The 17,208-nt window shown below is 45.9% G+C and overlaps 1 protein-coding gene across 1 annotated transcript in view; it reads left to right on the forward strand.

Moving 5' to 3' along the window:
• Window positions 1-2,303: 2,303 nt before the first annotated feature.
• Window positions 2,304-17,208, forward strand: part of Tg (thyroglobulin) — a 222,818-nt gene continuing 207,913 nt past the window's right edge. Inside the window, exons 1-8 of the mRNA XM_074069262.1 lie at window positions 2,304-2,757; window positions 3,734-3,842; window positions 4,848-4,945; window positions 6,013-6,216; window positions 6,573-6,732; window positions 12,925-13,031; window positions 13,501-13,644; window positions 13,833-14,018. Coding sequence (XP_073925363.1) covers window positions 2,628-2,757; window positions 3,734-3,842; window positions 4,848-4,945; window positions 6,013-6,216; window positions 6,573-6,732; window positions 12,925-13,031; window positions 13,501-13,644; window positions 13,833-14,018 — 1,138 coding nt within the window. The 5' untranslated portion in view covers window positions 2,304-2,627. The remainder of the gene's footprint in view (window positions 2,758-3,733; window positions 3,843-4,847; window positions 4,946-6,012; window positions 6,217-6,572; window positions 6,733-12,924; window positions 13,032-13,500; window positions 13,645-13,832; window positions 14,019-17,208) is intronic.

Consider the following 17,208-nt stretch of genomic DNA (forward strand, 5'->3'; position numbering starts at 1 on the left):
TTTGTGGACGCTGCGCCCAGAGCCTCTAAAAGCACCAAACCCAGTGGAGCACAGCCACCCTGGTGAGGGCCTTCTTGAGTGGATGCCACTTGGTTGTTTCCCAGCAGCCCGGCCAGGGACAGTGACTCAGCAGTCTGCCCACCCAGCCAGTGTAAGGCACACATTTGGGGGTGATGGGAAGCACAGAGGTCAGTGGAAGTGTGGGGCAAACCTTTAACCATATTCAACTTTTTCTAAGATTCATCTGCTTGAGAATTTGAAAAAGAAGAGAAGAGTAGTACCGTCTATGCCAATCCTATTGCTGTATTGAGTAGGGGCATGTGGGTGCCCCATGGCCTGTGATCACCTAGGTCCAGGCAGTAGAGGGTAGGGAACAGAGGGAGCTCTCCCCATCCCTGGGTCTTCTTTTCCAGTAGGTGCCACCATATGTCCCCGAACCATCTTTGCCTGACTTCTAGGTTTTAGCATTGGTTGTTCTTCCTGTTCCCTAGAATGATGGGTCTCCCAGACTACCGCTCTCATGAGCACTGTGGGTGAATCTCTATCCCTGTGGTGGGACCATATTTTTAGATATTTTCCAGGATGGTCTGAAGCTGGTGAAGAAGCCCCAGTCAGGGTCAAGCTATAGCTGTTCTTGTTGACTAATCCAGAGCTGTGGTGACCTGAGAGGAGGGAGAGTGCAGATACAGAAGAATGAGGCTGGATGAGAAGACAGGGATGATTGGTTGTCTGGTGGGATTTGGAGGCTGCTGAGAAGTTTAGGAAGGGGCTCAGATTGGTGACATGTGGGGTGGGTTTGAGATGTGCTGAGCTGTCTAGGGGGAATTCAGACAGAGTGGATCTGAGCTTAGTGGAGAAAGCCAGCTGGAGACCCAGGTAGGGAAAGATGTGTGAGCCCTGGGCATAAGGGTCCCCAGAAAGGAGACAAGGGGTAGGATTCCTTATCCATTTAAGCCCTCCCTCTAACATTGGAAATGACTGATAGTTTTATGTTCTATGGTTTGTATTACGAACATAACAATGTCAGCAGCTTTGTTCCTCAAAACTCCTATGTTGAAGTTCTACCCCCAAAAGCTCAGAAGGTGGTTGTATTTGGAGATAGGGTCTTTAAAGAAGTAACTAAATTAAAATAAGCCCATTAGCATGGACTTATTTTCCAGTATGACTGGTGTCCTTGGGAGAAGAGATTAGGATATAGGCATGTACGGAGCAAAGACCAGGTGAAGAAAGAGATAAGACAGTCACCCACAAGCCATGGGAGAAGTTTTAGGAGATACCAACCCCACTGGCACCTTGATCTCAGACTTCCTAGCCTCCAGAACTGTGAGAAGAGAAACATCTGTAGACTAAGCTGCTCGCTGTGTGCTACCTCTCAATGGCAGTCTGAGCTGACAACCACAGTAGCCAGTACTGGACACTTCCTCCCTGTCCAACACCATCTTAAGCACGTCAAATATCTTCACCTGGTTAACATCCACAACACCTCTATTCCCAGCACAGGTGCTGCTCAGCCCCTAGGTGGCCCTTAGGTTCTTCCCCATGCAGGACATGCTCCACCTCCCAGGCTGTTCCCTTCCTGCACTGGGGACTGTTTCTCTAGATTCTGACCTGCCCCTCCTACCTCCCCTCAGTGACCTTCAGTGTCATCCATTGACCCCTGCTGCTACCCATCAGTAGCCCCTTATCCTGCTGAGCTTTCATTTGACATATTTGTCATTACCTGCAGGATATCCTTTGCTTAAATGAGAAAACAATGACAATAGGAACTACTAGCATACCTAAGGAACACTCAATGGTCCATTTACTCTCCTGCTGCTTCTGAACAACAGGGACACATGGGTACTCTTCTTGCTGCTTTGCTTCTAAGAAAGAGGCTGGGGCTTAGGGTTGAAGTGCATTTTCCCAGATTGTACAGGGGGCAGCAGGAGGAGGGAAGCTGGGGTGCTGAGAGAAACTGTGCTAAGGTTCTGGCTGGTGTGCAGGAGAGGCCACCTCCTGCTCTGCTAGCATAGCACAGTTTGAGGTCCTGGGAATGACAGGAAGGGAATAGGAATAGGAATGTGCATGTGTGTTCCTGTGTACACTTGGCTTCCCTCACGAAAATTCTAGCATTGTACATTAAGGGGGCAGGATTTTGCTTGTTTTCTTCTCTGCCATATCTTCATTGTCTGGAATAATGTCTGCAACTGTTGAGCTCTGTAAAAATATTGGAGGAAGAAAAGAGGAAGGGAGGGAGGAAGGGAAGGAGGAAAGTAAAGTAGGGAGGTTGAAAGGGAAAGAGAGGAGGAAGGAAGGAAGGATAGGAGAAAGGGAGGAAAGAGGGAGAGAGGGGAAAGAGGGAGCCGGCTTTTCCCCCCCTGTAGTGACACCATCTTGTTGCCACACAGCTATAAACCTTGGGCTTTGTCTCTAAAGGACTTCGATAGTACTCCACCCAGTTCTGCTCCCCATGGTCTAGATGGGTTCTTGTGCCTCTCTAGTCACTCAAGTCAAGTGTCCTCAGAGGGGTCAGAGGCAGGTGGAGGGCACACCCGTGACCAGCAGAGAAAACAGGGCAAGCTGCTGCTCCACCAAGTGCCCTTGAATGTGAGAACAGTGCCCGCTGCTGCTCTATAAAAGCTCCCTGGATGGCCAGGGCACCTAGGGTGGACAGTGCTCCTACCCCTTCATCCCAGGAAGGGGCCAGGAAAATGGCACTGGTCCTGTGGGTCTTTAGCCTGCTGGGCTCAGCTTGCTTGGTGTCAGCCAACATCTTTGGTGAGTTCGAGGCTCAGGGCAGGGAGGACAGGGAGGATGCTATCAGACCTGGAGCTTCTGTATCAGCCAGGCTCTGCCCCAGAACCCTTACATATGTCTGTTCTCCTTTAATCCCCAGAAATGCCCAGAGGTGGGTTATTTGCTCTTTCCTTTTCAGATGAAGAGACAGAGGTTCAGAGAATTGGCCCAAATTGTTGGAGGACACAGAGCTGGTGATTACAGTAGAGATGGAAAAATCAGATTTTATTAATTCTAAGTTTCCTTTGCCTCACCCTTAGGTCAAGTTTTTGCCATTGACATTTTTTTAATCCCCTTGGCTATCCCAAAGTCTGTGTCATCCCTGCAGTATTTGGGAAGTAGCCAGGAGACAGTAGAAGTAAATTTCCCTGTGGCATGAAATAGACTTAACCTTTGTCCTTGGCTGAGTCCTCTACCTGATGACTTTGGATAGACTACCAAGCTGCAGTTTCTACTTTAAAAAGCAGGCACATACACCTCAAGGTGTTGTTCTGATCTTGGAGCGGTCCTGCCTGTTACATGGCTTCTCATTGATGAGTAAGACACCGTGCACCTTGTTAATTACTTTGTATTCCCACTGTGTGCCAGGAAGGTGCCACATCCACAGGGAGTAGACAAGGTCAAGAACAACTTCCTGATAGTGTTCCCACACTATCACAATGGCTTGGGCCATGCTTCCTTCAGGATTTTTGTGGGGGATCCTTCCCTTTTCAGCATTTGACATAGGGTGTTACTTCCACTACCTGAGACTTGATGCCACATAGGTGAATGCAGGCATACCCACACCTCCCAGGGGGAATATAGAGGATTAAAGCAGCTAATGGGAAATGGTGAGTAGCTACCAAGTGGCAGTTTGACTGTGATGGTTAATGACCATGCCCCTAAAGAAGCGTGTGTGGGGATGTAGCTGGGATCCAGCCCTGCACTCTTCTCTCCTGAATTGCTTCCCTTTGCTCAGAATACCAGGTAGATGCCCAGCCGCTTCGTCCCTGTGAACTGCAGAGGGAGAGGGCCTTTCTGAAGCAGGCAGACTACGTGCCCCAGTGCTCCGAGGATGGCAGCTTCCAGTAAGCCTGGCTTCAGTGAGGGGACACCCAGGGCTCTGGCCTTGGAAGAGCATCTCCTATCTCTCTTCCCCAGCTGGGCTCTCCAGCTCCTCAGAGTCTATGAGCAGGGACCCCTTTCTCAGTCTCCTAGGCTAATCAAGCCTTGGCAACCTGACAAAGGGAGAGCCCCAACCCAAACTTTCCTACTTACCAGTGCTAGCCCTTCTCTTCCTGTCAACACTTCACCTACTCTACTGTATTAAAAAGTGTGTGCCTTTTAGTAAATCACAGAAGTGGGGTCCCTGGCTCTCTTGCCCCTGCTATCTGTCCTCTTGAACAGTCTGAGCAGAAAGAAGCAGGGGCTGGCTGAACCTTAAGGTTCAGGGTGCCTCCCACTGACCCAGTCCAGCTCTGGAGCTGCCCCTAGCTGCTGGGCTGATATCCTCTTGGAAGCTTCTTTGTGAAAGGTGCTTTCCTAGCTGCCCTGACAGTGTGAATCCTGGGACTGTCTGTGGGCAGGGTGTGGTGATGACCTAAATTCCTTTTCCCTTTGGGAGAGAGGAGAGTCCTCCTAATGACTGTGTGGCTGAAATCCCCTCAGCCTTGCAGTGAAGCTGAGTTGGGGAACTCAGTCTGTGTGACCTCTGAGAGGTGACCTTGAAACACCTGCCTTCCCTGCTGTGGGCTTCTACACATGGCATGTGCCTACCCTTAGCCAGGCTTCTGGTACTTCCAGGCTGCTGCTCTGGTCCCTGCCAGGACTCCTGAGAATTTGGGGTGGCAAGGGAGGAGTTAAAAAAAACGCCTCCCCTTTTCAAGTGTTATTTTTGTTCAGGTCCACATGTCTTCTGTTCCAGCCACTGCAGTTTCAGGCCTGCCCTAGTCCCAGGAAGCTTTGCATTTGCTTTTCTCTTCCTCCAGCACCTCTTATCTTCTACCCCTGGTCACCTGCTGGCCTCTCACTGGGTTAGAGCCAAAGAATTGTTTCTGGGACCCATCATGTCATTTGATGTGTCTCCTCTTCAGGATTGTCCAGTGCCAAAATGATGGTCATTCCTGTTGGTGTGTGGGTGCCGATGGCAGTGAAGTGCCAGGCAGCAGACAACAGGGGAGGCCAGTGGCTTGTAAGTACCAATGGGGTATTCAACAGAACAGGGCCTGGCTACCTCATATCTGGAAATCAGCATTGGACTTGAGTGGTGACCCTGGCAGATCTCCCTCCTGGCTGCTGTCTCCTCCTCTTGGAATAAGAAGAGTCCCTGCTCATTACGCAAGGTCCTCAGATCAGGCAACTTGTCTGGTGCTGGGCAGACAATGACCAGTTGACATCAAAGTGGCCAGAAGCAGGAAAGCAGCTGTGAAATTCCAATATTGTGGGAGTCCATAGGATTGGGGACTTTGGTGAAAGCTATCCACTTACGGCAAGTAGTCAAACAGCCCCCATTTAACTGATGTCAGTGCTCAAAACCAAGGTCAGTTAAGAAGATCATCTAAAAATGGTGACACTGAGCCTGAGGAAAGCTATCCTTTAATGATCAGATGATAGGGCTCTGGTTTTATATGGCCCGTGTGGCTGGCTTGGGGACCAGTGTGGTTCCTCACACTCCCCAGTCCACTCTCTAGTCATATGGCCTTGGTCATGTCACCTGCCCTCTCTGAGCTACAAACAGCTTCTCACCTGCAACATGAGCTGAGAATCTGCCTCCCATGATAGGAAGATTTAAAGCACATGTACCATGGGGAATGTAGTAGCTGGTTGGTAGGGGCATGGATTATTAATGTCACTCTCCCTCATGGCCCTGGAGGGACATCTGTCTTTCTACTACAGATGGGGAGAGAGAGGCTCGGAGGGGCAAAACAGCTGCCCCAGGCCACATAGCCAGCATGTACAGAAATCCAGATTCATCAAGCTTTCACTCTAGGCCTGGTCTCCCTCTGTGGCCCCAAGGCAGTTGGTGTCCACTTGACAAATGTGGCATTAGCAAAGTTCACCCTGATAGCATCCCCAGGATGCTAGAGTCTTCTGACTGCCTGCTGAGTGTCCTCAGACACTACCACCATCTCCCTTTCCACCATGCAGCTGAGGGAGGGAGTAAGGAAGGGAAGGAGTGGGGTAGGTAAGGAGGGATCAGGGCTTAGCCCTGGGCATTCTTCCACAGATCTTCTCTGACACTGCTCTCCCTGCCCTTAGGTCTGTCCTTCTGCCAGCTGCATAAACAACAGATCTTGTTGAGTGGCTACATTAACAGCACAACCACCTCCTACCTGCCTCAGTGCCAGGATTCAGGGGACTACGCACCTGTGCAATGTGACCTGTGGCAGGGGCAGTGCTGGTGTGTGGACACAGAGGGGATGGAGGTGTATGGCACCCGCCAACTGGGAAGACCAACGCGATGTAAGTTTCAGGGGTCTCTGCATCCCTGGGTGGGCTGCAGCTTTGCTTACTATAAACCAGTTTCTTTAGATCTGCCTAACACGATGGGCAGAGCCTGGCCCTCAGAGGGGAAGGGAAAACTCCTACAGGAAGATTTTATCACTCCCATGTGATAAAATAAGGGTAATGGCCCTTATTCCTTGGATGACACTAGAGGCACAGGCAGGATTGTGATGAACACTTGCTGGTCTCCTGGTGCAGTGCTTAATCACTGCTGGGTCTTTAGCTGTCACATGTGCAGCATAAGTAGATGTAGCTCAACTGTAGAAATGTATGTACATCTGAAGAACCTGACAGTTTTTAATGAATACATTTAGGTCCAAGGAGCTGTGAGATAAGAAACCGTCGTCTTCTCCATGGAGTAGGAGACAAGTCGCCACCCCAGTGTTCTGCAGGTGGAGAGTTTATGCCTGTCCAGTGCAAATTTGTCAACACCACGGACATGATGATTTTTGATCTGATCCATAGCTACAACAGGTAAGTGGAGCCATCCCTTGGCTGTGCTCATCACAGGGTAATAGGCTGCCGAAACTCACGCTCACAGTGGGAACTGGGGGCTTTGTGTGTCACGCACACAGCCTGGTGGAGAGTTAAAATATGCTTTATAATGGTGGGCATGGTGTCCCACACCTGTAATTCCAGCACTTAGGAGGTTGAGGCAAGAGGATCAAGAGTTCGAAGCCAGTCTGGACTATATAGTGAGTTCCAGACAAGTCTGGGTTACATATGGAGACTCTGTCTCAAAAAAATATTATGCCTTAATCTCATATGCTGCAGATGAACAACTGCATGCTACAGCGCTTTTTAACAAAGCAAGCTGGCCCAGCCAGCTCATGTACATGGAAACACCAGGATGAGTAGAAATGTGTCCTAGGCACCTATAGTATTGCTTTCCATCATAGCAGAAATCTGGGAAAAGTGACTGATCATCAAAGGGGTGGATTGCTGAGCAAATGTGGATTGGACATAAGATTTATGCAGTCTTTCAAGAGTGAATGAAAGCTGCAGCAGTTGACTTGGAGAGGGTTCTACAGTAGTTAGGATAGTGTGGTACGAGGTATAAAGCACAAGTAACAAGATTCAATTAAAAAACAAAAACCATTCTTTATACATGCTTATGGAATTATATGATTCTGTCGTGTCTGTGTAGGATGAGGGCAGCCCAGAATTTTTGTGAATGAGTGCATGGTTATCATGGGTTGGGGCTGCTATGGAGAAGGAGGTGTAGGCTGAAGGGCTATCATCCAAAAAGGAAAAATATGGTCATATTTGTGAGTTTCTGCGAGCTATGTGTGCATGTGCACTTATAAAGGACTTTACATGATTTAAATGACAAATGCAAAAACAAGCATGTATCATAAATCTTGACTCAAGCAACTTCTGCTTACTCAAGACCTCTACTTGATTACTGTAAAGGGCCTGTGTAGACCTCAGGTGTCATAGGACCATTCTGAGGAAAAAGAAACAGCCTGTGGTTAGTGCTAGCCATTCTGTTGAGAACTTGAGCCTAATGTGACTGGCTTCCAAAACAACCAGTTTCTCTCCCTGTGTTGGAGAAGTTCTCAGACCAGGAGACGTCACAGGCTAGCTTCCTGTGTACAGAACAGCCCCAAAGGCAAGCTTTGTTTGAGCTATATAGTATTTTAAAAACTGGGAACCGTCACTGATAATCAATTATAGAAATGACCCCTGAAAGTAGTCTTTGGGAACTGTCATTAAGTTATACCCTATGAAGTTTCCATTTTTGCAGGTAAAAAGATGTTTCATATGTTCAACCTGACACACAAAATTCTGAATTCTTGTTCTTAAAAGCTTGAGACTGTATGCATTTACCCAAAGCCTGGAGAAGCTGGGCTTGAACTATCCTTTGTGGTCTATGGCACACCCTTCTGTACCCTGGTTCCCTCTGAGCTCCATTGTCACACTCTTGCCAACTCCATTTGTTTGCATTATGTCTGTTTCAGAGCATTTGCTTTTGCAACCTGCATTCTGCCTCTGTCACTGCTTTGCACAGTGATCTGCTCCCTTACCTTCCTAAAGCCTCAGAGTCTCCAGCTGTGAAATGAAACACAATGCCCTGCTCACTGGGTCATGGTGAAAATCTGATGAGACTCCATTTATGAAACCATTGAGAATTTACAAAATTATAAATTATTATTCGTCTGTAGGGAATACTCACGCATCACCCAGTTTCAGAAAATGTAGGTTAGAGTTGTCCCCCGGTGACTAGAGAATGGCTTGCCTGTGAGCACATACAAATTTCCATCAGCCTGATTCGCTGCATGCACATCAATGCAAACCAGAGTGTCCTCAGTTCAAGTTCAGCTGAATGCTCGCTACATCCAGGGAACTTTACATACTTTTGCTTACTTTAATAGAAAAATCATTTGATAATTATAATCTCTAGTATATAAATGAAGAATCTGAAATACAGAGGCTAAGGAACTCACCCTAGGAAACATAATTAGTGGGTTTCAGAATAGTCTTGCTCCTTTTACTATCCATGCACTATTGCAACTCATCTCTGTCCTCCCTCAAGTGCATATCACACAGTCTTGCATGTAGTAGGTCTACAATCCGTGCTTACTGAGTAGGTGGATGTATCCAAGAATTCTGCAGGTGTCATCTTGAGATCGAGGCACAATTCACAGCTATTTCCACAAGAGGGCAGTCTAGTTAAATGCAAAAGTTGATAATCAAGCATCCATTGTTTAACAAAAATAAACAAAAAAAATTCACTCTTGAAATGGGATCCTTTTCTTTTTCGTAAGTGAGCATGTCTCAGAGCAAATTCTAGTTTAGGAAAGTCATGGGAATTGTTGGGTGATTGGTTATTGCAAGCCTAGGGGTAATCAAGGATTTTCTGATACTTGTGTAGACCTGGCAGGTCCCAGGCCCAGTGACACCTCTGGGCAAAAAGCAGGAGTCCTGGAGGCCACATAGAGAGTTCAGCCTTAGCACCTAGGATTGCCAGATAGAGGACAGGACAGCCAGTTATGGCCCAATGGTTCAATTTCAGATAAGCAAAGAGTAATTTTTTTTTCTTGTATGTTCCCAGTATTGCATCAATCATTGTAAACCTCGGGTAGGACAGAGTATAACCACCATCAGACTTTTGGCTGGATGGGGGAAGAGCAGAATAAGTGCTGGGAAGAGACTTTGAGTTTGGAGGCCGCTGTACTGAAATAGCCCCGAGAGATCATGGTGACTCAGACTAGAGCAGATGACAGACAGGCTAGCTAAGAGATGGGTGGGACTGGAGAAATAGTTGGCAGACATATCGAATCTACAGAATGTAGGGGAAAGAACAGGTTTGGAGGTGAGGGAGGGGAAGAGGTGGGGCTGACTCCTAAGTCTGCTTTTTAGGAGGATGGTTAAGGATGCATTTGGAAATGGAAAGCTTCAAATTTGACTTTAGAATATTTAGTCTGAGTGGATCTCTTGGAGAAGTGGCATAAGGCAGTTTCCTTACTTCCATAGAGCCACAAGAGGCCTGAAATTTGTGGGCAGCTCACTGTGAGTTCTTGATATGTTGGATGATGACTTGAAATTGAACTTGGCCATGGTGTTTGCCTATTTGAAGTAGGCCTTTTTGACTCTTGAAGAAGGCCACTGCTTACTACACTTATTTGTCTGATGACTTTTTAAAACTATGTCATGATAGGGAGTAAGCTTCACTAGTACTTTGACTCAACCTCCCATCCCATCTTTGCTACAGTCCTAGTCTAACCACTAACTGTGGAAGCTTGTTCTTCTGCTAGGCAGATTGTAGGAAAAGGTCTGCAGAGCCTTTAAGCAGGGCTACCATTATAGAGGCTTTGGTAAGCTGAGTTAAAACTCAGCTAATGGGCTTCCTTATCAATTTTTGTCTTTAGTGACTAAGTTTACCCAAGCTTCTTAGCAACAAGTCTCACCCAAATGCCTTAGCAATTTCTGCTGTCCTGACTGTCAGGGGCACCTAAGTATGTGGTGAAGTATCATCATAATTGGAACAGAAAAGAGACTGTGGGGAAATGTTCGCAGATGGACCATCTGACCACCCTCAGAGGAGATACCTCTGGAGGTGTGATGCCTCCGGTAACGTGCTAGGCTGTAGTCCCTCCCTTAAGGGACACACGCTCCAGTGCAACAGAGAATCAAACACATACTTCATTTATGAATTGATGGTTAGTTTTCTGGAGGGACAGAAATCTGTCACTGTAAGAGGAATTAGAGAATCCCACTGAGTAGGGAATGTCACCTCCTGAGCCCAGAGGCGTGAGTCCCACTCTACAAATGGCAGGATGAGATGCCTAGGTGTGTATGTGTATGGAAAACCAGTATTTTAGACTCCACCAAGCGTTATTTGTGATTTCTTTAAGTCTGGGTTGGCCACAATCCAAGCATAATTCAAACTCAAAGATACCATCACTTGCCCCTTCAGAATTTTCTTCCTTGAGGTCTCTTTTGTGATCACCCTGAGATACCACTCTTCACTTTCTATTCAATAAGAGGTAAGCAGCCTTTTCCACTAGATAGATACATATCATTTTTATGTTTAAATATTGTGTTCTTATTTTTCTTCTTACTTCTGATATGCCCAGAAGAGGGGATAAAGGTAGAAACTCAAGGAAATCATCAAGAAGGCAAAATAAGGGTAAAAAATAAGTCAAGGCAAGTATTGGTTTGCATCGATCTATCTGTAAAGGTATATTAAGTGTTCAGGGTTTCATATTCATCTCTGAACTCCCCATAGCCAGAGAAGATGTAAAAAAGCCCAAGTTATTCAGTCTCCATCAGATAGCACTAAGGCAATTTCTCACGGAACAATTTTTTCTTCTATCAAGGAGGGAGGGAACTTTGGTGATCAGGTTCTCCTAAAGAGGTCGATGTTGTGTGCCCTCTGGGTGACATGAGCTGATAATGAGACCATCAATTTCTTAAGCTGGTGCCCATAAGAAGCAGTGCACACAGGGTTTCCACACATGGATCTCAGTGGCGGTGATGCTGGGGACCCATCATTCTCTTCCATACCTGTTTCTCCTCTCTAAGCACCCATGTCTCCATCTTTCCTCTTGCCCACACTTGGGCAGGTTGGAAGTTGGAAGCATGTTAATGATGGCTTTAGACGTGTTTTCTATTCCTCCTTCTTCCTGGTCAAATTGCTATTTGTGGATTCAGAATCCCAGTCAAATTCCCCTCCTTTGGGGAAACCCAACTGTCCCAAGAATAAGGGTAGAGCAATGGCTGTCCTGCACCAGTTTCAAAGGTCTGACTTTCCATGATTGTATAAGAAGATATACTAAAGATGAAATTGAAAGCATAGACAAATTCCTCCTGCCCTGATACAGTAAATTGCCAATGAGAATAGCAGACGCAAGAACTCAGCAATCTTAACAGTGCAAATCATTATGCTGAATGGGATGTACAATATTTGTAGGTAGTGATATCATGTCATAAATTATCCACAAAGATCTGATCATGGGAATTCAGGAACTCAGGATCATTTAGAGCTTGAACTCAATTCTGGTGAAGGGAGGGCCCTAAAGGACTAAGCTCTATTAAGTGTGGAATCTTACTATTTGGCCACCATCTGTGTTGAAGTAGCATTGGAAGTGAACTCAGGATGCCTGGTCCCTGATCTCGGCTGAGTGAGCTGAGACTCACTGCTCTGCTTTTTCATTTGTGAAATGGAGATTTTTCTAAAGGATTAATGCAATATGATGAGATAAAATATGGATAATTCCTGGCATAGTGTCTGGTTGTTCAATATATGTCACCTGCTAATATATTTGAATTGCAATTAATAGTGATAATTGCATGTGGCTACTCCAGAGCAGGAATTCTGATATGCTGGCTCCAACAGACCTGATCCTGCAGAGACCGGCTGCTTCTGCTAGCTTATGGTTTAGGGATAGATTTCCCGACATCGATAGAAACATGTGCTCTGGCCTCATGCACTAGTTCTATAGGAAATGAAAGAAATCTCTTGATGCTGTGTAAAGATGAAAAATTTCTCTCTGCTGGCTAAACTATTGCACATGGGAAGACCTCTCAATGGAGATTTCCACACCTCAGCCTCTTATTTCATCTAGGATGGGGACCTAGCCAATGAGCTCCTTGTAGCAATTACCAGATTGGACATGATTAAAGAAGACCTTTCCTTACAGAAATAGTGGTGCCCTTGTTAGTCATGTCATATTGCTTGTGTGTTTTTTCAATGATGGAACTAGAACATTCATTTCCTTCTTATGGTAGAATTTGACTTCTTCACTTGAAAGATTGTAAAGACCCCTGTAGTTGTTTGATCTTTCATAATGAGATCATCTATCTCCAGTGTACCACATTGGCCTTTGGTCTCTAGAGTTATACTCTAGCAAAGAAACCAGCTAATGAAGCATTCATTACCCGTTTTCTGCCTGGCCCTGGGAGAAGCATGCGCGGCCATAAATTAGCCAAGTGCCACAAATGAGGGAAAGGGTTAATGGGAGGATGACAGTTAAACAGAGCTTTATTTCATGAGGCCAAGCCTCTCTCTGCACTGACTGCAAGCCCATGGGTGTTTGGCATGGAGCCCAAAGCAGACACTCTTTTCCTAGCTGAGGACTTGACCTCACTGACTTTGTTGGGAAGAGGAAGTGATGACTTGTCTTTCATGAAATGGTAACCATACATCTCATTCCTTCTCAGGTTTCCAGATGCCTTTGTGACCTTCAGTTCCTTCCGGAGAAAGTTCCCTGAGGTGTCTGGGTACTGTTACTGTGCTGACAGCCAAGGGCGAGAGCTGGCCGAAACAGGTGAGCTGGCACTCCTTGGGCAATCTGAAGGAAGAGAATGTGCTTCCCTGGCTCCAGAGTGTAAGGCAAAAATAGCAATTTCTGGAGGCCACCCACCCCCCTACCAGCCTGCTGTGGGTATGGAAGAAGATGGTGGCCTTAGTGAGATTTCATCTACAGTGCTCTGAATGCTACTGCTGCCAGCCCAGATAGTGCCTTTGTGCATGCTGAAGAGGTGCCCACCTCTAGGCAGATGCAGCTCTGAGCTTGACAAGTGGATTTAAACCTTTCAGTGCTCCTTTGTGCTGTGGACAACCTGCACAACTAGACACAGCTACTCTGACTTTGGGAATGATTGAAAAATCGTTCAGATACAATGCATAATGCTGATGGTAGAGGTTCTGGCCCTCCTGATGTCTGTCAGCATAGCAAGGTCAGGGCTTGCTTTCTGAATGAGCCCACCCCTGAAATACTGGCTGCCTCTACTCAGGTTTGGAGCTATTACTGGATGAAATTTATGACACCATTTTTGCCAGCCTGGACCTGGCCTCCACCTTCACTGAAAGCACCCTGTACCGGATATTGCAGAGACGATTCCTAGCTGTGCAATTAGTCATCTCTGGAAGATTCCGATGTAAGTAGTCAGCTGCCAACAGATGTGTGTTCCTGCTGGGGGAGCCACTTGGGCTTAAGGTCACTGCTGTCTGTGGCTGTTCCACCAATGAAAGTGCCGGGATTGAAAGCGCTGTGACTGCAACAGCAGTGCACGCTGCAAACACAGCATTGATGACACTGTCTCCTTTGTTACCATATCTCTTCCAGGCCCCACAAAATGTGAAGTGGAGCAGTTTGCAGCCACCAGCTTCCAGCACCCCTATATCCCAAGATGCCGCAGAGATGGGGAGTACCAGACGGTGCAGTGCCAGACAGATGGGCCATGCTGGTGTGTGGATGCTCAAGGAATGGAAGTCCCTGGCACTCGGCAGCAAGGGCAGACACCATCTTGTGGTGCGTTTCCTCTCCATAGCCATTCTTCCAGTCTCCTCAGATAGTGTGACTGTCACTGTTTGTCCACACCAACCTCTCCAGAGCACATTAATGAGTATCCCCTGTGGGCCCTTCTCCTCAATGTGACTGAAGAGCAATTTGTTGTTATTAGCTTCAGCGTGCTTCTCATCTTTGCCAGACACAGCTGTACAGGGAGTCCTGAGGGGATCACAGAGGGCCAAGGGAGAAGAGTGTACAGGTCACTGGAAGAGCACAAAGTGGGGGTTGGCAGTTCTGTCTGGCAGTGTGTGAGGAGAAGCCACCTGAGAAGACTTCGCAGAAGAGGGGACATTTACTCAGAGTGTCTTAAATGAAGGCTATTCCTAAAGGAGGAAAGGAAGGAGAAGTCAATGACGAGGCATGAAGATAAGGCACTGCCATGCGTTGGACACTGATTCTGCAAGGAGAGTAGAGAAGACATTGTGGGAGCACGATCGGATGTGCTCTGCACTTGACCATGGAGAAAGGGGTAGGGGTGCGATGGTGACGCCTTTCTTATCATAACCAGGGCTCAGGGGCTTTATGCTGGAGGGCAGGTGAAGATGGCGTGAAGTTCCAGCTGGAGTTGCCATCATGGGCTTGCATGGTTGAAAACTCACCCCATAATCTTAGAGGAGGGATTAAAAGGAGCATTGAACCTGAGGTAATGGGGTCAATTAAAAGGTCCCTGCAATGTCCTGAGGAGAGATGGTAGAGAACTCATTGGTTCCTAGGGCTGTTATAATAGCTCTTCACAAACTGCACAGCTTCTTAGAACAACCAGAATTCACTGTCTTATAGTTCTGGAGGCTAGAAGTTCAAACTTGAGGTGTGAGCAGGACCACACTCCCTCTCAAGTCTCTAGGAGAGGGTCCTTTCTGGACTTTTCTGGGCTTGTGGTGGTTACTGGCAATCCTTTGCATCCTTTGGCTTGTGGCAGCATAACTCCAATCTTGGCCTCCATTATCATATGACTATCTTCTCTCTGTGTCTGTCTCTCTTCTCACAGGAACGTCCATTGTGTTAGACTACAGGCTCTCTAATCCTCTGTGACCTCATCTTAACCAGTAACATCTACAATGTCCTGTTTGCCAAATCATATCACATTCTTTGGTCCTAGGAAGGACATAATTTTTGGAAGGACACTACTCAAACCTGTTTAGGGACCAATATTAAAGCAAATGAGGAAAGAGAATGAACCAAAAACTACCATGATGGGCATTTTCAGTAAGATCCCCCGATTCCATCTTTCCAGTGAGATTGTGAAGGGTGTTACTGAGGGGAGAGAGAAAGCTAGGAATACACAGGCTTCCCACCTAGGGGAGCGAGGTGCTTCAGAAAGATTTGAAACAGTAAAAGAGGAACACATGTCTGTCTGTATAGTTTCAGATTAGTTCTGTATTAACATTCATTTAATAATTTCTATTAAGTCAATTTAACACTTCCAACATTCTGCAGGGTGTTTGGTAGTATTCTATCTGCTGAGTGCGAGAAAGTCAAAAAAGAAAAATTTGAGGCCCTTCCTTGAAAGTATTTACAAATATATTTCAGTTCTGTTAAAACCTGGGGAATGCTGTGCTTTCTAACTCTCATGTGAAAATGAAAAACTATGCCTTTCCAAATTAAAAACAGTAACACTATCAAATGCATGGATGGGTCACATATTTTTACTTTTCCTCTCTGGTGTCTCCATTCTGTTGCTATGGAAACAAATGGCAAGTGGAAACAGCAACTGGGTTTCTTTGCCTCTGAAACCCTACACAACAAATGTATGGAGGGGAAGAAGCAAAGCAGTGAACTTTAGTTCTCCATACCTTCCCATGGCAGCCATTAATGGAAGCCAGGCTTTGCTGACGAAGGTGTTATGTGTTCTTATGTTGCCAGTCTTTTTTTCCCTCCTCACATGTTCCAGTTCTTTCTCTGTTGCTTGGTTACAGAGGGAAACTGGTTGACTTCCTTTTTGGCATTTTTGTGAACCAAAAGGAAAGAATTATTTTAAAATATTGAAGCAGTTTAAAAGGTCCCCCAAGATTTATGACTTTATAGAGAAAAATAGAGCTCACTTACTTCTACCTATATGCCTGGGACAGCCAGTTGGCATTTGAATTTTATATTTTTCCTTTAATGTGATTAGAGTCAGCCTAGGATATTTAGATAGAATGACCTGACTATGAATGGAGTTGGCCAAAGTTGATCACCTTCTAGTCTGCAATTTTAAAAAAAGGTCAAGAACCCAGGTGGGGGTGTGTGTGCTAAGTATGTTTGCTGGGTGGACATTGCTGTATTACATCATAGGAAAGAGTATATTCCCTGTACTATATTTTTAACATTATATATTATAATCTAGGAAATATTTCTTTATTATAAACAATACTAATAGCATCCAGTGTATGGGCCTTTAAAAGAGACAATAAACTAGTTAGCTTAGAAAAGGCAACCCATGAAGAGGAATTAAGCAGCCACACAAAAACCTATAGTAAAGCATTAAAGTCCATTACAAATTCTAAGAAGAGAGTTCTGGAAAAGCAATATTTCAGTAAATACAAATAGGAATTTGTTAATGGACCAGCTTCCTAAGGCTGCTATCACAAATTATTACAAACTAGGGTGGCTTAAACAACAGAAATTATTCTCTCACAGTTCTGAAGTCTGAAATCAAGATGTTCACAGGGCTGTGTTCTCCCTGAGCATGGTTTTTGGCAATTTTTGGCATTCCTTGGCTTGTGGCTATGTCACTGCAGTCCATGCCCCTGTCCTCACATGGCCTTCTTCCCTGTATCTCTGTGATTTTGGATGAGCTTCTCATACGGATACCACCCACTGGATTCAGAGACCATCCTAATCTTGAGTTACCTCATCTTAATATGATTACATCTGCCAAGACCCTATTTCTAAATAAGTTCACATTCTGAGTTTGCAGGTAGACATGAATTTTGGGAGGAATACTATTCAAACAAGTACCATGGGCAAATGTGGTCAAATTTTCAGAATGTGGGCTGGGGTCTCTGAGACTTGTAGAAAGCATCACCATAGTGAGAACTGAGAGAGGACTGGTGGACTGGAATAGTCTGACCCCACAGAGATGGCTCTGAGGGAAAGGTGGAAAAAGAATACAGAAAAGAAAGTGGACAACAATCCAAGATTGAATTTTTGGTGTCTGACTACAAAGAAA

Source organism: Castor canadensis, chromosome 3, assembly GCF_047511655.1.
Source record: "Castor canadensis chromosome 3, mCasCan1.hap1v2, whole genome shotgun sequence".
Classification (NCBI taxonomy): domain Eukaryota; kingdom Metazoa; phylum Chordata; class Mammalia; order Rodentia; family Castoridae; genus Castor; species Castor canadensis.